Raw genomic sequence first — 20,444 nt, 5'->3', positions numbered from 1 at the left:
AACAGAAAGGCTTGTCCTTTGCAGAACTGTGTACACAACTGCATTTACCGGCAATGGGGATGGACTCTATTGCCTGTTTTTGGATAGATTTTCTACTTTCAAAGGACCTGCATTAACACACTAATATTGGTGGAGAAAGGGTATGGAGCCAAAGTTTGGACACAGTTGGCCTTGCTTGGCATAAAGACAGAAAGAAGAGCTATAGCAGCTATCTCCAAAGACGTAAAAAAAAATTTAAAAATCCCAGGAACGTCCCCTAAAACTATATTTTTACATTTCTGTTTTGATTGACAGATTGAAAAGTAAATCAGTAGTTAATCAGTTAGCTTTAGAGCTGCTAAGCAAATAGCCCTCTGGCTCAAGCTCTGAACACTCTAGAAAGAAAGAAGAGTATCTCCCAAATGTCTGTTTAAAAAATGCAAAAACACTTAATTACAAAATACATTGCACTCCTGTTGTTTGAACAAATGTTTTAATTAATTCGATAACTTCTATGACTGGCCAACCAGCAGTATGTTTTACAACAATTATGAAATAAAAGTTTTCAGGTAAAACATCAACAACAAATAACATGCTCTGATATTTTTGAGTATTTTTTATATTGTTTATTTAGTGATTTTTGAGAAACAAACAAATGTGTATCAGCATGACAAAATGAGGTATATACAAATATGTGTAAGCCTGCACAATATTTGCACACACATTTGTGCATCTAGGTCTAAAACTTTGCACAAAGACCATAGTTTTTGCTGTTAGACATTAATTGATAAACCCTGAATTAAATGTGTCTTTAAGAATACCAGAAAGGAAGAAATAGAAAAAGAAGAAGAAATAGATGAGATTGTGTCCTAAAACACACCTAACTGAACCTGATTTGGAGTTTTATCACTCCAGTTCCCTGATCTTAGATGGGCCCAGAATGCTCATCAACCTTCCCAAATCCTTTAAGGTCACACAGACAACCTGTCCAAACTTCAGAAAACAACAACAAATCAAGCAAAAAAATTAAATCCATAACTTCCTTGACTGGCCAAGCAGCTACATTTTCTTCAACAAATATGAAAGAAAGGTTTTCAGTTAAAGTGGATGACATGTTTGATCTAAGTCCCTTTGAATTAAATAGCAAGAAGGTTCCTTATTGCATTTACCAGTTTGAATCACAAAGAAATCCATCACGGACAATCAGGAACACCATGTTCTCCACTGAGAGTAACTTTAATAACCTTTCTGATGCAAGGTGCAGCTCAAATTTTCTACACTATCTTTGTTGACCTTTCCAACATGTTAACACCACTGAGAATACAGCATTTGGGATTTTCACTCGATATTTATATCTTTTTTTTCCCTTGAACTGTACTTTAAGACCGAAACAAAGTTACATTCTTCTAACACTGAAGTAAAAATGTGTTTTCTATATTGATTTTGCCATACTCATGACTGTCGTACTTCATTCAACCAATAAGTTGCACACTATGCAGATCAAACCTAGACCTGTGAAATTAGAGTACGCTTCGCTGCAGCTAAATGATCATCAGCTGCAACAGAATGTCTTTTTTAAAACTGCACAATTAAAGCCTTTTCACAGAAACGCTCTCTTGGATAATGCACCTCATCCCCAGCCCCTTTTAGCAGGGCCATTTGTCTCAAAAAAAGGATGGAATGAGTTTTATCGATTTCCTTTTTGTTGTACCTTTCCCTCCGACTCCTTCGACATGTCATGAGCAGAACTCCCATGAATCCAACATGGCTTCTTAAAGTGTCTTAATCACCGCTTTAAAGGCCAAATCAAGATGAAAAGTCCTCAGCCGTATGAAGTTGACGGGGGGAAAAAAAGAACCAAAGAGATGCCTGCCTTGAAATTACATTTACTGTCATATTAAAAAGAGGAACCTTCTTCTTTTGCGGGGGAATCAGAGGAGCGAGTGGAGCTTTGAACTGAGGCGTGTGTGTGTGTGTGTGTGTGTGTGTGTGTGTGTGTGTGTGTGTGTGTGTGTGTGGGGAGGGAGGGAGGTGCAGGCAGTGTTTTAACTCCAGCTTCATCCTCAACACATCTCTCCTCTCTGTCTCTGCTTTTCTTGCAGATCCACATCATTGACTTTGATGATGAGAATAACATCATTAATAAGAATGTCCTTCTGCACCAAGCTGGGGAGATATGGCACATTGGCGCCAGTCCTGCAGATAAGGCTGTGCTTACCACCTGCTATAACAAAAGTGAGTCCTACTGTTTCCTTCTGTCTCTGGCTCCATTCACTGCCTCTTTATGCATTTTCTTTCTTTCTGTTTCTCTGTCTTTGTTTCTTTATGCATATCTTCCTATTCTTTTCTCCCTCTGTTTGTCTCTTCCATCTAAATACCTCATGCAGTTTAGTTGAGAGTCATAACATGTAATTGGTCTTTAACAGGTGATCAATAACAGCCAGTCTGTCTGCACACGTCCGACAGCAGCAACTGTGTTAGAAGTCATGTTCAGACTCTGATAGAATCAATACTAATGTGTGGACATGATGACCCACATGAGGGATAACGGCCGCAGCTGCAAAGTCACTGGCAGGCCAGAGAAAAGCTTTGAAGGTCACATCATCTGCGCTTTTATGTTATATAATAATATTAATAATAGTACAGACGAAGGCAGTAAAACCTGCTATAGCCAAAAGGAACGACTTTGCAATTTGGTTTAGCTGAGACATGTCATCCTTGCATTCTCATTTTGATACACGGCATTCACTTTAACATTTTATACTTCAGCTTTTGTCCAGCTGTGGTAACAGGAAGAAACAGCTTCAAGCACCAATTAACAATCATGATTTACAAACTCTATAACCCTCTCAGTTTTTACATTTGTAAGAGATTTATCCCAATTATTGAAAACTTGACAAGATAAAAGTGCACATCTTTGTTGTATAATTAAGACATACTAGCCATGTCACAATATGAAAATTTTATGTTGCAATTATCCCTTCCAAAATAACTGAGATTCATGATATTATCCAAATAATCAACAAAATATGCTTAATAGTTTTTAAAATGGCACTACAACATACTGGAAACACTTAACTTTACATTTTGTTAAGAATAAATTTTTTTTTATTGCATCAGACAACAACAATTAAGGCTGTACCTGAATTATGTCAGTCGAATCAGATTCGGCTGTTCAATACAAATATTTGAGCTTTGAGTTTGAGAGTTTGAATGTGGTTCAGCAGGACGTTTCAGGTGACAGTAACGTTTGCGTAATATAACAAGCCAAGTAATTCCTCCACGCTAATGCATACTAATTCCTCTAATGGCGGATTGGAAATGTGCAGCATTTTTTGTTAACTCTAGATATCAAACAAAAGTGAGAGTCCGTTCAGTTTTAAGTTGCTGTGAGCTGTAAAGTAAACACAAGTATCTTTGAGCCTGACCAGGCAAAGCCTCTCTTCTTTGGGCAGCTGCTCCCATCTCATTTAGACTCCCCCAGGATCTGTGTCCAAACCTGCCTGTACCGGTGTGCAGCCTGAAAGCAAAGAGTGCTGACTCTGCAGTTTTGTTTGGAGACAGAGATGTCCCCAGATGTGCACTGCACAGTGACTGACTCCTCCTCCTACAAAGCCACGCTTTTCAGCTGTCTCAAATGGCATCATGTCTTTAAAAATGAAATACTGAAAAAAACTAATGCTCAACTTGAGGAATCTTAGGTGACTGAGGGGTCTCTGAGTGTTAATTCCAATCTTCGACTTTCAGGGTCAGCCCTTCAAACAGTGTGATACAGCAAGGCTTTTCAACTACTTGAAACAGCATCAAATCATTTGATATGAAATATGCCAATGAAGATTTTTTGTGTTTGTAGAGGTTGGTTTGCATTTACTGTGTTTCTGCAAACTGTCTTTTATTGTTGGTTTCCCAGCAGTCTTTCGGGGTGCTGGACAAACAATTAACCACAATCATTTTGTTTTTTTTATTGCTATCTGCAATTAAATCATATATAGTTCTTAATCAATTTTTGAGCATCATACTGGTGTCAGTATGCAACAGTTTAAACTACCCGATAACTATAAATATTGCTCCTTTCTATACATAACATCTAACATAATTAAATAAATAAATAAATAAGTGAATAATTACATGTTGTTAAAGTCCCTGAAAAAAATGGTTTCAAAAGTTTTCCTTAAATAGTCATAACGAGATAAACAATCTCAAAGTTGCAAGAATTCAACACTCGCTAATCAGCTTCATCATGACTGTGTGACAGTGACCTGGCAACATGAGCACACAACCCCACAGATGTCATAGATTTCAAATTTTGATAAAAGCGGACTGGTGCACAGAAGTCATCAGCTTGTTCCCAGTGAGCCCTGCGTACTTCAGGAAAAAAAGCACAGGCAGAAAGTTTTAAGTTCATGCAGGGTGCCATCACCCAGACTTTTTAGGTTTCAGGACCTTTAAGGATGAATTAAGTTTGAATACTGAATACTTGGTTACAATTTTTTACTGAAAAATTGTAACCAAGATATTTATTCAGCAAAACATTTTTGGTGATGATACACTAATTAAGATAACTTAAGCATATTTGCACCATAGTGCATGTATAGTATGTAAGCTAAAATCAGCTAAAAATATTATTTCATATATATATATATATATATATATATATATATATATATATGTATATATATATATATATATATATGGATTACGCCCCTAATAGCACCATGATTTGCACCGAATTAGCACTGGCAATCTATGCCATTTAAGCACCCTACACAAAAAAGAATTTGCACTTATTATATGCCAGCGTGAACACGCCCAAAAGAGTGCAATTTGCCCTCCTCTTGCATTTAATTGTGTAAGTGGATCTTTTCCCAGTGTTCCATACTTTTCTCCTTATTTTAGAACACAGATTGGTTCATAATGAAAATCACAAAATTTTGCAGAAAGTGTCGGTTTTGTTTGTTGCCCACAGTTGGCTGTGTGTTGCAACTGGCTCCAGCATCTCACAGCAGCTGACACTCTACATGTGTCTCCAAAATAAGACATAGGCCATGCGCTTTTACATACAGTTGCTTCATTAAGAGGATTGGCCAGGTTTGATTGTAATGAATATTCTGTATTCTACTTCACATCCATACAGGTCGGCTGTTACACACAGTTCCCACGTTTATACAGTAGAAAATCCGATATAAGCTTAAAACCCACTTGATTCCCCTTCTGACTGTATATTTTGCCCATAATATCACTCAATATCAAATCAATATTAATCAAAGCTCATGAGCTTTGAAGAGAGAGAAATAGCATGACTGTAACTGCCTGTGGCAATTAGCACTGTTCTTTTTGAATTAGATGGTACTTGCAACAAGGCTTATTTACATAGGACAGGGGCAATTTTATTCCTAACTTACATACATGCAAATGAGACAGGTGCACCCAGGACACTGTTTGCTTGGCAGTGCAGTTTTGCTTGCTTTGTGGATTGCACCCTAACTTTTCCTCTCATTTGCACAGGGTTAGCAACCGCAAAAGCAGCGCAATCCCTTTGTGGATATGGCCATACACTCTAGGCGATGCATGCTTTTGATTTTTAGAATTGCTACGTGCCACTTTTGCTATGTTTGTGTAAGAGATCTTGACAGTGACGACATTTTTGCCAGTGGCTTAGATTCCATCACACGGGAGCAGAGTGCACTGTAGGCCTCTAGGGGTAGATCCTTCTGGGAGAGATGTAGTCATTGTCTCCCCCCTCCAAATCCTCCACCAGCCTCTTTCTTCCCTTGCTCTCTCACATTTTCCCCCCTCTGTCTCTCGCTCTCTGTCAGCTGAGTTCTACATGCTTGAATTCACAGGATGACAGCCACTCTGGACTGGGCTGGAGCTCAGACAGCCCACTATGCACTGCTCCGCACACCACACACTCACACACAAATATGTATGTATAAACACACATACACAAGTGCGTTCATATAGCGCTTCCATACCGCCTCCCACCGGCACTCTAATATGTGAGCAAGAAAAGGCTTTTGTTTAAGATGATTGCTTGCCCACTTACTCCAAGTGCAAGGTTGTCTAAAACCACTCAAGAGCCTGTGGACTCGCACCACGCTGCTTTTTAATTTGACAAATAGGCCTAACGCCAGTGTTTCATAGCCCAACGCCTGCCCACACACTGTCAATATCTACACCAAAAAGAAATTAGGCTCTTTTGCTCTCTCTGTTTTTTCCTCTCCCTCTCTCTTTCTCTCTCTCTCTCTCTTTCTGTGATTGGTTATGCCCTCCAGCCTCAAACTTTTAGTCCAATTACTGTATCAATTCTACATTTACTCCACTGGTTCCAATTAGCAGCTCTGGCTCTGGTGTGGATGTGCCAAAATAACTCATTTGTGATGTGGATTTGGAGGAAAGTGTATCCACGTCACCGCATTAGCGCCTGTCTACCACGCAAACACACACACACACACACACACACACACACACACACACTGCACTCTAACAATCTGTGAATGACTGTGTGTGTGTTTCCCCCTCCAGCCAGTGACAGCAGGGTGGTTTCCTGTGCGGCAGTATGGCGGATGCCCTCTGATTGGGAGACAGGAAGCCATGAGTCACCTGATGACTCCGCCCACAACCCTCAAACCCTGGAACTGCTTTGTCACCTAGACGACAGCGCCCACAGCAACGCTGCCTGGTAGGTGTTGCTGGGGAATCGTGGCACTCACAGTACAAGTGATGCAAGAACATTTCTTCTTTTGATCCACAGTCGTCTCCAGTGCATATTTGTGGGATAGGATATGGTTCAGGGTCACCCACACATTCATTTGTGGCAGACCAAAACAATCAGAAAACAAAAGTTTGCTTTCATCACACATACACTAATTCTGTGGGAGACACTGATGGATTTTATGTCTGCGGACTACAGAACGTCTAATAATGGGGTCCAAATAAACCACAAACAGAAGCCTGAGAGGCCTTGTAAGGCCTTCTCATAGTTGTGATAATCCTAATATTCTCATGAAACAGTAATTAATACAAATGTAGGCAAACTAGTATTAACATCATTAATGTGATCATCATGGATTGCATCAAAATCTTTGGTGTATAATGTTAAAGTGGAAGTAATTTTATGTTTTACTTATCACGATTAAGTTAATGTTAATTGCACAATGTGATAGCTATAGAATAATGACACCAGCAGTGTTTAGATTGGTTCCCTAGAAGCCTCGCTTTCATTGTATAATTATTTCTGCCACCTAGTACGACCTCCTGAGAAAATGAAGGCTCGATTTATGACAGCCTTCAACAACCCTCAAACCCTGGAACTGCAGTTTGCACTCATGTCTGCAACCTGACTGGTTGGTGGAGGCCTACCAGTGATGTTGCTCATTAAGTTGCTCTTTCATTTAACTATTCTTATACAGGCAGGGGACTTCATGCCTTCTTCGTGCCTCCAAATAACACAGAGATCTGTTTTTAAATGATAATGATTAAATAGCTGTTGACTGTCTCACACACTTTCTCCGCTTTTTCCTTCAACAAGACCATTCAGCTTATATAGCAGCTATGTTCTGTATTGCGCTTCAGTGGAATAAAGTAAAAGTTGATACTTTTCACGCAGCATACTGGAGTTAGAATCTAAAAACAACTTCACACTCGACACTGTGCTTCCTTGTGTCCCGAACAATACTTTCGCAATGACGTAGTTGGGTCCCTTAGCAGTGCAAAAGCTCAGACAAACATTGACAATGAAGTCAAAGCCTGGCCATTTCTGGGAACAGTACCTCTTACTCTGAAAGTTACATCCCACATGTTCAAAATATTTGAGCAGGCTGCAATGTAACATCTTTGGTCTCTCTTTCTTCATCTGTTCTTGAGTGTACTATAGTGAGTGACGGAGAGCAAGCACTACCCAGTATGCCTGTCAGTGGTTTGACAGTTGATAGAGGTCCAGCAGATTCAGCACACCAGAATACCCATTGTGTACATAACCAATAATAAATATACCCTGTGGATTCAAAGAGCTCGCACTCAAGACTGCATTTTCTTGGGTCCTTAGCAATACACCCACCAAGAGTGAAGTCAATCAGATGAACGATTGCTTAGAAAATCAAAGGACAGACAGAGACTCCTTCCATTACAGTTAAATACTCTTACACTTCATTTCACCTAAGAATTGATAATGCACATATCTATCCACCTAAACTGATCCCCAGTGTTAAAGGGCATCACCACCTAAATAAAGATTTCCAGTATGTTACTTCCATGGCGTAGGAAAGTTCAATCAATATTTATGAACCTGAGCTACTCTATCCCAAAGCCAAAAACCAAAGAAGTAAGTCTCAAACGTCTGATGTCATCAAGTCTAAAATCTGGAGCTGCTCCACTGACGGTGAATGAGAGCCTGAATTTTATGTACCCACAGAATGTTTGTTTTCTTTTTTATAACAAAATGAGCTTTTTTTGTAGTGTTCTCAGTTGTGAAACAGAAATTGTTCCCATATACTCAGCATGTTTCCCTAGCTGCTCTCAGTGTCATCTACACCCTCTTTCACCATTCATTGTCTTTGGAGCAGCTCCAGAATTTATACCCTATGACATCACAAATTTAAGGTTTAGCAGTCTAGCTTTAGAATTTGGGAGAGAGTTTTTTTCCAAAACTTTTGTGTTTTGGACTGTCTTAGACAATAGGAATTACATGTATGAATTTTGAAAATGGGTGTAGTTCCCCTTTAAACTGTTTATATTCCATGATCCATTTGCCATTGTATATATTTTGAATTTGCATCTTATTATTATTTTGGACTTTATTTGCACCCTTCCAACTTTGAATTACAGCCACTGCGCAGCAATGTCCTCCTTGTGAAACTATCCCTTGAATCCATTATGGGGTTTGAAGTTTGCCTAGTCTGATGCTTCAATTTAAACATCACATGGAGCCAATTACGTCGTTTAATGCAGCATGCTTTAACGTATTGCATTCATAATTTTCTGATCAGCCTTGGCAGAGACTTTGCTGTTTGATTTGCCCTCAAACAAAGAAACAAACAACCGACAGGCAGTTTTAGGCAGGATTTTTCTCCAATCACCAATTATGGGAGCCATTTAGAAACTACAGTGAGCAGCAGAAGCATGCTCGGGGACAGATGGACATGTCCTACTGAAACTGAAATAGCCTGCACTCACACTATTAGACTCCTCTCCTCTTTCTCTTATCTCCCTCTCTTCCCCTGTATCTCTCCTCCATATGAGTGTTTTTTTTTTTTGGCTCAGACTATTGACTGGCCCACATCTCAGATTGTAGTCTCGGCCCGATCCTTTTGTCTTACAGTCAGAGCTCCTGTGCACAATGCCTCGCCATAACTCACGCCTATGAGAATGAAAATCAATGGTCATTCCCCTTTTTAGTCCGCTGTTCATCGGCTGCCTCATGATTGCTATCATTTTTAGAGGCGCCAATCAGTTAGCGTGATGCATTCTGTAGCAGGTGTCTGCGAGGGGGAGATAAAGATGGAGAGGGAGTGAGGAAGATGGAGAGAAGAAGAAGGAGGGAAGCTCACAAAGAAAAGCACAAAAGAGGAGAAGAGAGATTCCATTTGTGCAAGTTGGTGTGTGTTTTCTGTGTGTATGTTTGGAAAGAGGAAGGTTTTTTTATGTGCGGGTGTCCAGCCATGAATGTGTACCATATCTGTGTGTGTGTTCGTGTGTCAGAGGGCAGGTCAAGCAAGGCTGGTGGGTAAAGATTGATGGCTGTGGGCTCCACCATCTTAACACCCTGAGAGCTGTAACCCTCACAAGGGCACCACACTGTGTGTGTGTGTGTGTGTGTGTGTGTGTGTGTGTGTGTGTGTGTGTGTGTGTGTGTGTGTGTGTGTGTGGGGTGGGAGTGTGAATTCAGTGCTGTGAAGCCTGTAGCCTATGCTGTTCACCATTGGCTCCCCTAGATGGATGGCTTTGGTCTGCTGCCCACCTCCTCCATCTCTCTGTGACACACACACACACACACACACGCACACACACACTCACACACACACACACACTTATCCCCACTCACTCTGATAATACTGGCAGCTTGCACCAGCCTGTGTATGTGTGCATGTTTGTGTGTGTAAGCAGACAAAGAGTAAAGAGACTGGAATTCGTACTCTTATGAGGCTTTTGTCTGTTTCATGTGTGTATTTGTACACCTGCCCGTGTGTGTGTGTGTGCGTGTTTGCGTGTTTGCGTCCACTGTACCGTGCCTACCCGTGCGTAGCCTGCATCCTTCATGTGTGTGTTATCCGGTAGCTGGTGTCCCTCTACTCCCGCTAACAATAACACTTTCTCCTTCTTCCAAATCCCCTCATTGTTTGGGTGGGCAAACATTTGAGCCGCTGTCCTGTTGTGAAGCGTGCTCTGAATGGAAATTTCGGCAAAATACACCCCAAAAAAACCTGAGCTAAACAAAGCCATGGAAAAAACATGTTTTTTGTTGCTCATGTGTGCACCATGGCTGTTTTTTTTCCCCCTCTTTGATTCTCCTTCTTCTCACACTTGGTTTCGATTGGGTAGAGCGAATCGATTCCCGTGGAGCCATTTGAGCCAATCAGGGCCCTAGGAGGGAATGGTAAAGCGCAAAAGGCAACAATGTTGATTTTCTAAAGTGGGGTGATGACAGGAGGAGGTAGGAGGTGTTTTTGGATGTGATTGTGTGTTTGTGCACACACACATGAATGCAATCATGTGTATTATGGTATGATTATTTCCAGTGAAAGACTCAAAGGCTTTCACTTGGAAGTCTGGCTCTATATATGTCGAGCCCATTTTTATTTTGTAGTAAGATAGCGCCTGTGTTGTTCGTCTGTGTGTGTGCCAGGACATGCAAAAGTGTGTACATGAGTGTGTAGGCCGATTTCTTGGTGATCACTAAGCGTGATTTTCGCTGTGAGGGTCCCCTAGTGCCAATCAATTGGACCCCGGCAGTGGGCTCTCATGCAGACTATCAGGCTAGTGTGTGTGTGTGTGTGTGTGTGTGTGTGTGTGTGTGTGTGTGTGTGTGTGTGTGTGTGTGTGTGTGTGTGTGTGTGTGTGATGGGGGCTATCAGTTGGTTATAAGCCTTTGTGATATTTTCAACCTCATCTTAGATTAAACGCCGTGATGACAGGTGTTGCACTAAGGTTTTCGGGGCTCATGGGTTGTTGTTTGTTTCCTCCAGGGCCAGCAAGTGCAGGTCAAAAAAAGAATATTTGTGAGGGCAAGTGGGGGGTGAATAAAAGATATTAGTTCATTACAACTTGGAAATCTTTGAGTATTTATCAAATACTTTCAAGTTCCTTCACTAATTATGTTTGGCTTTCAATACTTTGCAAGTAACTTACTTCATTTGGAGGTGCTGTTATTTATAGGTTATTATGTAATGGTTTTACTGGTCCTTCCCACAGTTGGGCTGTATGTGGCCCATTAACTAAAATTAGTTTTACATCTCTGCCACACACTATGTCCAACAGACTTTAATACAACGCCAGATCCAAAATGAAACTGAAGATCTGAACCCTAACTACAATTCTCATTCTCGTCAAATTAATGCTGAAATCTGGGAATGTGGTAACATCCCCACAACAAGACTGACCTGTGATACTTTCGTCCTTCTAATAAAGTAGTTTAGATAATTTGGCTAAACTATTTCGTATCGCCTGACTGAATGTTTGTCCTGCCCCGTCTGATTTTGCTGCAGAAATGTTGCCATTTTCCCAGATCTCAACAATTACTTTAGTGACATCATTATCATAACCATTTGAAATAATGGCCAAAGCAGCCTAAATAAGGCCCACAATATAATACATAGTGATTATCTTTTAACCCCAACCATCACCACTACAAGCTTAATGTCACTTTGCAAATAACTCAACACAAGCTGGTTCACTCAAACTGCACACACACGCACACACACACACGCACACACACACACACACACACACACACACACACACACACACACACACACACACACACACACACACAGGCACTGCCCTCAGTGTCCCTGTACCTAATGTAAAAATCTTACCAAGAAGGAGGAAAGACACACACACACACACACATTTTGCCGATGTCGACTTTGTATATGAGGCTCTGGGATTAAACTCATATGGATGCAAAGCACAGCAAAGAGTGGTAACAATCAGATGAGAGAGTGCCATAGAGGGAGACAAAGAGAGAGAGAAGTGCATCTGTGTCCCGGACTGAGATATATGGGGCTGTAAAACCTCTATAGCTCTCCCCGACACTATTTACATACTATTCCAGTATATAGCCAGTGTGCCAGCTTGTTGCAGAGCTCAAGGTCAAATGCACATAACTTATATTCTTTTAGAAGAGAAGAGTACTGTACACCTTACTGTCTCTCCCTCTTCCTCTCCCCCATGCATGAATTAATTGATACTATAGGGAAGCATACAGTCCGTAAATCTCAAAGTGGTGAGTGTATTTTAATTGGTCCTATGGTGTGCTGATTTATGTGGTGGGGTGTGTGTGTGTGTGTGAGAGAGAGAGAGAAAGAAAGAAAGAAAGAAAGAAGAGAGGAGGTATCTGATGTGCTGCAGTCTCCATCTTTAATGTCTATGAGCTGCAGTGAGTCAGATATGTGTGTGTACTCTTATTATAACATTGTGGGGACATACATCCGATCAGTCTGTGTCATTTTGGGTACAAAACGCTAGTCCTCACCGGTGACACATTTTAATTTTATTTTTTTATTTTTCTTAAGGTAAGGGGCTAGGCATACAATGGTGTAAGGTGAAAGATGGATTAGTTAGAATTTTTCACTCCTGTAACGTTTCCTTTTATTGAGCTTTAGTCAGGTGACCTTATGCTGCCTTCAAATGGAACTCATGAGCTTGTGGATAAGACATGGGAAGTCATGTTCTTGCTGTTCAAGCTATTAGGTCATGAGAACATCACAGCAAGGCAACAGCATAGAGGACACTGAGGCGATTAATGTAGCAAGCTAACCAGTGGGTAGCATAAAGCAGGAAATGTAAAGCTACAATGACAGTGGAAAAAAAGATGAGCCATTGGGAATATGCTAACATTTTCCTCAGGGATATTATAAAATTATGAAGAAAAAACCTATATACTAATAAAATTTAGGGCTGTACTTGACTCAGAATTATGTCAGTTGAATCAGATTTGGACATTTAGTGCAAATATTGGCCTCTTCATTCTTTTTTTCCATATAGAGTTTTAAAGTTTGAATGTGGTTCTGTGGTGAACAAGCTAACTACACTAATGTAAATTTGCAACAGTTGTGCCAACACTAAATATGAAACAAAAGCGAGAGACTATATCATATTTAGTTGCTGTGAGCTGTAAATTCACAACTTCTATGCGAGAGGCAGAGGATTATGTGACCTCAGTGTCCACAGTTTCCTGTACGGAGGAGCAGCATGAAAGAAAAGAGTGCTCACTTTGCAGCTAAATGTGCGGGCTAAAATGTCCCTGGAGGTACAATGCACACAGACTGACAAGAACAAAACCAACAAAAAACCCAACTGCACAATATCAAGGAATCTCAGTCGACTGGGCCCGAGTGATGATCAGAATTTGGCATATTCCTTTGCCATTTTTGAAAACATCAGCAAACATGTCACAACTCTTGAACTTGGAGCTTTGAGAAAATTTCCACTTTGAGGCTGTGAGTACCACAAGAGGGGTTTGCCTTAATTCAGTGAGCTTGTAAAACTATTCAATAAAATTTAGCATTTAGCACGTGTTTGGTTAGTATGCTTATTGCATGCCAGTGTCTGTACTGTAGAGGAACTAATGGTGTAGTCAATGTGATTTGCAGGTATACGCAGCATGATCTCCAGGATTTCCATGAACACACAAAAAATGCACAACGATGTGCAACAACAGTTTCAGGACGTGGCTTTCAGAAACTTTTTTATTTTTAGCAAATTTGGGGTCAAGAGATGTGACAGCAAACTGAACAAATGTTGCAGAACGTGCAGAGAGACTCTGGACGTCTTTTCTCGTCCCCATTGCAATGAGCTCAGTGCATGGTGTATGTGTGTGCTTGAGCAAGAGAGAAAGACAAAGAGAGAGAGGGATTGACTCAGCGCATACAGGTTTGAGCAATCAGAGCAGAGGAGAAACAAGCAGTAAAGTTGTGGTAGTGAATGTACAATGTAGGTAGTTTCCATGTAAAGCTCCTCAACTGCTGGATAAAGCCTTATAAAGCACGGCTCCCATATCGGAGGGGCTTTGAGTTGGATCATGGCCTAAACCTGAACTACCAGTGAACAATTGCAAGCAATATTTGCAGACATTTTAATATATATATGTATATATTTAATTGAGAGCAATATTGTAGAAATATTTTTGTTTTTTGTTTTTGCCTACTTTTATGTGTTTTATACCTCAGTTTAGAGATGCAGCTGACATGACTGTCATCACAGGAACTCATAGGAAATGCATGATCATATTGTTTGTATACATGACATGAGCAATATTTTAGAAATAGCTCAATCAGAATGCAATATAATATTTATATGTAATCTCCCTGGAAAAAAATAAATAAATAAACAGCACGTCCAGATACATTACAATGCTAACATAAAACAGCGTGAGCTGGTAAAGGACTGTGAGAACAGAAGAAAATCAGTGCAGCGTCCAAAGCGTTTAAATCTCCCTGGCTGTAAATGTCCTTGGCTGTTAAAGTCTTGTGTTGCTTACCAGAAACTGTTTGAGGGGGTTTAATCCTGAAAACAATTACCCAGTCTTTTGGAATGCCCTGTGTAAGTGTATGTACTGTATGTGGAGCTGAGTTTGGTGGTGTTTGGGGCATCACAGTGTAACCACTAAAGTGAAATAACAGCTGGAAAGAACATCTACCTTTATCAATTTGAAATATAGAAAGATAGGAAGTGGTCTGTGTGTTTTGGCTTTCAAAGATAGATAAACAATGTAGCATAATCTGGTACCTTCATGTCATTTTCAGACAAATAATACTAGTTTGATACTCACCATTGTCCATCCCTGATGGCTTTCAGTCATCAACCACTGTGCCTGACATCACAATCTAAAAGCCCCACACACAAACGCCATGGCTTGGGTTTGCAGTGGTGCCAATGGCATTCATTGCATGCTTAAAAGTAACAATTTTGATTTATCTACCACATGAACTGCTGTGGCAGATGGGCAAATTTGAACCATTTTTAGCAATGAAGTTTGTGGCGCCATTGTGAAGATTTGCCACCATTTTTACTGATAACTTGATATAATTATTAAGGGTTCAAAATCTCTTCCCTCTCTCTCTCTTTCTCTGTCTCTGTGTCTTTGTTATAAATGTTAGATAAATTAAATACCCACCACAGTTTTTATTAAAAATAATTGCAGTTAAGTTACAGTTAAATACAATATGTTAAGACAAATTGCATTTACGTATTTTCATAATCTTAAATCCAAGTTATTGTGTATATTTAAAGGTAAAGTCACTTACCTGTAGTGCTTTTTATCAGTCTAGATTGTTTTGGTGTGAGTTACTGAGTGTTATCAGCTGTAGCGATGTCTGCCTTCTCTTCAATATCATTTAAAAAAAGGGCACTCAACCTGTGTTGCTCAAAGCGCCAAAACACTGCATTTGAAAAACCCAACAGCAATATCTTTTTCCAGAAATCATGACCTGATTACTAAAGATAACCTGCAGGGCTTATTGTGAGCATCTTCATCATTTTTGCACAGTTTGAGATGTGGAATTTGATATTTTGTAGTGTAGTTGTGTTTTGAGGAGATGGTTTCATGACCAGTGAGGAATAATTACAGCAAAACTGATTACAACAGCTTGCAATGCACGACATTGTATTAGGATAGATTTTTAAATAAAATCTATCCTTTAAGGTTATGATAAATCTTCCCAGCATTGCATGTAAGTCAATGTGGTGTCCTCCTTAGTGACAAAAAGGTGTGTGCATCCCAAGCCCATGACTTCCTGCTCCTCAGGAGGGCAGTAAAAGCTGTCCCTGAGCAGTCATGAATTTACAGCCCTTATAAACGCTGCTCCTCTCCCCTCCTCTGCCTCCCTCTCCCTCTCTCTCTTCCCGCTCTACCTTTTCTAATAGGACTATGCATATTTGAAACTTGGATTAAATCCAAAAGCAAACTCTAACTTTGTCTTCCCTCCCGTGCTCTGTCATTTCTTTTATCTCCTGCGGACACTCTCACCTTCTATAACACGCTCTCTCTCAAACACTGGCATTGTTGCTGCTGCTTCACGTTGACAAATGAGTCCATGAAAATGGAGTTGTCTAATGGATGAACTCCTTAAATGAACAGCATCATTTCGTAAACCTCTAATGACAGCAGCTTTAGAGCTGTGATGGGCTCAGACATCCAAACCTTCAGCCCAGACCACGTCTGCACCTCTGTGACATTTTACATCCTTTAACCCAGATTAGACACAGATTTTTTTTTTCTTGAGCTGAAAAGCCACGCTAAATCAAACCCTTAACAAGCATATAGCAGCTTTTCCAGGCCAAGGTTATGTTTAGCTTATTGCCGGGTCTCTGACTGCACTGACATATTGCTTTTAAAGTCGACAGGACTCAGAGTTAAAAGCTCTGCTTTCTCACATGGGTTGTGTCCTCTTTCTTATCCCACGTAGCGGTGTCTATGCCTACATTGCCCATCTGCTAAATCTATCCAAATGAAGAACAGAAGAATACAAGTGATCAAATGTTCACCAAGGGAAGAATATAGCTACAGTGTGGGCTCCAGTGTGTCAAGTCTGGTTAAGTCCCAATAGCTTGTGCACAGAATACATATTGTAAGTAGAGCACAGTGGAGAATCACAACACCAAGAAGCATGCAGTGAGGAATCAATACTCTGCAGAATGTAGTATGCAGGGAGGAATCAAAGCTAAGTATGCAGTAAAAGCTACCACTTCTTTAACACCACTGAGGCAACCCTGTACCCCACTGCTGTGTTTGAAAAAGATTGACAGAATTGGGCTGCTGGATTTGCCAATAAGTACTCTGTATTAAACGTTCACATCTCAGTTGCATGCTATTGTCCTGTTCATGGGAGATAAATGTTTAGCTGCAGCAGCCTCATATGTGCAGGTTAATCATGCTCCAGGCAACGGCAAACTTTTTTGAAGGACTTTTTTATGCTGACGTCAAGAAACATGACATGAAACTAAACACAACAACAACCTGGGCTGTGGTAGTTACATTGACACCTGCTGTAAGTCTTGGTCACAGAAGCTGCCTTAATGTAAAAGATTTGCACAGAAAACAAGGACATGTTTTTGGAATCACACAAATTTAGAAATTAGGAAGAACAATGGAAAAATGTAGAGTTACAGAAATATCTCTTATCCTGCCATCTCTTTCTTCTCGATTGGAAAACAAGAAAGCCCTTATCATTTATATACAGTGAGTTACGATGACCTACCTGAAATAAGAAAAAGTCAGGTATTCAATGCGTGGGTTCCAAAAATGTTTTATACAGCTTGGTACCATTTTTTGGGAAACATAGTCTAATGCATGAATTTGGCCTTTTTTTTGCAATAGCAAATTAACTCTGTGCGCTCTTTATACCAAAGCTATAGCGCAAAGACAGTAAAGAAGAGAACTTTCATAGTGTTCATCTCTATTTGCAAACATCTTGCACTCACACACACACACACACACACACACACACACATATATATGAGGTATGCCACCTGTGAGTTCAGACAGGATAATGAAATCAGAAAATATTAAGAGACAGACTAACAGCTTGTTGGGTTTTATCTTTTTCAGTATAATTTCATAAGAAAAAGAAATATATAGCGGATTGCCAGCCTTTACATTTAACTGTATGATGTGTAATATTTTATAGCTGTAACTTCATGTTGCCACTGTGCAGTATGCATGCATTTATACATCTGTATGCATTCCCAGACACGATAACATGCTGATGTTTAAAGTCGGCTTAACTTTGATATTGTACAAGGTTAGCAGTCGTAAAATCTGATCAACAAGCGTCATTCCCCTGTATGTCTGCAATGTGTGTGGATGAGCCTGTATGCATGTTTGACCAAAATCTGTATTCTAATTGACTCTGACTTTGTGGTTTTGCGTGTGTGTGTGTTTGTGTGTGTGCGTGCGTGTCCTTGTGTATTTACAGCGTGCTGTGGGAGCCCATGGGGGATGGCAAGCGTGTGATTTCATTGGCTGATAACCACGCACTACTCTGGGACCTGCAGGAGAGCTCCACACAGGCCACGGTAAGAGACACACACACACACACACACACACACACACTGTAAGCCACAGTACATATACAGACACACACACACACACACACACACACACACACACACACACACACACACACACACCATATCACACAATAGCTAACTCATTATTTGATAACCACCATATCGTCTTGGTGTTATCAGACGCACACATCCTCTCTCTGCGACAACAGAGTGTCCACTATTCATTCTGTCTCACACACTCACACACCTACACACGCATGGATACACACACAGTACGTATCTGGGCAGGTTTCCAAGCTGTGGCCACTTTAATAATATTCTGGTCAAGTCTCTCCCACAGTGATAGTAGTAGTCCTGTTTAATAAGTAAGAGAAAACTCATTTGCTGTATCTGTATCTGTTTTCACACTTTGTTGAAGTACGAGCGTTGTGTTTCACTTGAAATTTAAGGAAGCCAATACATGGCCAAAGATTGTGGACACTGTAACATTATACCCTTGATAGTTGGACATCTCATTCCAAAAGTAGGGGTTCTTGTGCAATATTTCCTCATTCCAAAACATTGCTTGTTTTGGGGATAGGTCCTTACACAGTTTCATAGGGCGAAAGTCTGTATGGCTGGCCAAACACAGACACTGCAGCTGCTGCAACTTCTGTGAAGCTTCATTCAAAATATAAGAAACTGTTGGGCGTAGTATCAACAGCAAGTCAAGAGAAGACAGCTCTTGCTGTTAATTAATGTTTAAAGTAATACTGTCAGTTTCCAAACTAGTTTAAATGTGACCTCATTCCTGTAAGTCATATTTTAACACATGAGAGAGGGCAGAAGCTTGAGGCAGTCTTTTGGGGGTCAGTGGATCTTGACACAGAAGGGGTCAGTGGTAGGTCACATGAGATGACTCATGTGACTGAGACAGTTTGGGCAAATAGTTTTAGAAAACAAAACTACTTGGTCAGGATTAACAAAGGATGACTTACAACTCCAGTGAATATAGTGACAAAATAGCTCAACAGTGACTTTTAGTGTTACATGGGAAACAAACACGTGTCTCTTAGGTAAAAATCCTGTGCATTGGACTCAACCACCCTTTACTGAGTTTATTGCTCTTTGGACTACATCTGTTGCTTTCAATGTCTAATAATAATACTGATGGGTTTATATTGGAGCTGCCTGAAAGCCCGGTGCACTTTAAATACATGCTAAAGAGATGCCTCCAGCATTATTACTGTGACACTTTCACTATAAAAGTGTTGTTGTCACTATAAAGGTGTGAGATAAAGAGAGAGACAAGAGAGTGCAAATGAGCTTAGAGCCTGAAAGAACAAAAATGACAAAGAGAAATAAAACTTCAATTGTACTGTACTTAATTCATAGTTTCATCTTAGTTATGTTCTAGATAATAAATAAAACAAGATAACATGTTATAACTGTCTTGTTCTGATGTTTGTGAAAATGGTTTCAAGCACAACAGTAGTTTTCTAAAATCTGTCATTTAACTAATTTTTAGTTTTTCAGATGCGATGAAAATGCAAAAAAGAATGCACATAAAGACCTTTATAGCCCAAAACACACTTAGCAGAGGCAAAGTGCAGCTCACGGCAATAATTTCAATTTTTTGCAGCTAGGACCGTGTAAATGTGTTTCAAGAATGAAGAAATTCTTCGTAGCATAGGTCAACATGTCACAGTTTCCTCTTCACAGATTGACTGCTTATTCTCTGCCATCAATTTGCTGCTAATCCTTAAGCTATGCCTTATGTTTTGTTATCCGCACTTCACTGCAGAATCATATGGCCTCAGCTTGGAGCAGCCGCCTCAGCTTTCCATAACCTTTGTACGGCAGCTCGTCAACCACGTCTGCCACTACTCTGTTTTGGACGTCAGAATCCGGTTGAATCCCTGAGTTTAGTTCCTGTGGTTCCATAGTTCCTGTAACTGTCGGTCTCAAAAGGCTCCAGCCTCCATCTTTGATTGGAAGCTTACTACAAGATGTTTGAAATTTGGCTACAGAGATTTGCACCTATTCAGCTGCAGTGGAAGATGCATTCAGATCCTTAAAAAAAGCTAAAGTAGAAATAATGTGTGAAAATAGTTCATTATAAGTCAAAGCCCTGAAATCAACATGTTACTTGAGTAAAAATACAGAATGTACTTAAAGTATCAAAAGTATTTTTTTTATTTTAATAACATCTTTCAGAATGTTATCTTTCACATGTTATATAATTATGTTATTATTAC

At 40.1% G+C, this 20,444-nt stretch overlaps 1 protein-coding gene across 1 annotated transcript in view; it reads left to right on the top strand.

Moving 5' to 3' along the window:
* Positions 1–20,444, top strand: part of eipr1 (EARP complex and GARP complex interacting protein 1) — a 69,844-nt gene that overhangs the window by 10,915 nt on the left and 38,485 nt on the right. The window contains exons 3-5 of the mRNA XM_042500795.2: positions 2,082–2,214; positions 6,505–6,661; positions 18,114–18,213. Coding sequence (XP_042356729.1) covers positions 2,082–2,214; positions 6,505–6,661; positions 18,114–18,213 — 390 coding nt within the window. The remainder of the gene's footprint in view (positions 1–2,081; positions 2,215–6,504; positions 6,662–18,113; positions 18,214–20,444) is intronic.

This window comes from Plectropomus leopardus, chromosome 14 (assembly GCF_026936395.1).
Source record: "Plectropomus leopardus strain MGB_pleo_1.0 chromosome 14, ASM2693639v1, whole genome shotgun sequence".
In the NCBI taxonomy this organism is placed as follows: Eukaryota; Metazoa; Chordata; class Actinopteri; order Perciformes; family Serranidae; genus Plectropomus; species Plectropomus leopardus.
Note: the sequence above shows the minus strand (reverse complement) of the source record. Positions and strands in the feature narration are given on the sequence as shown.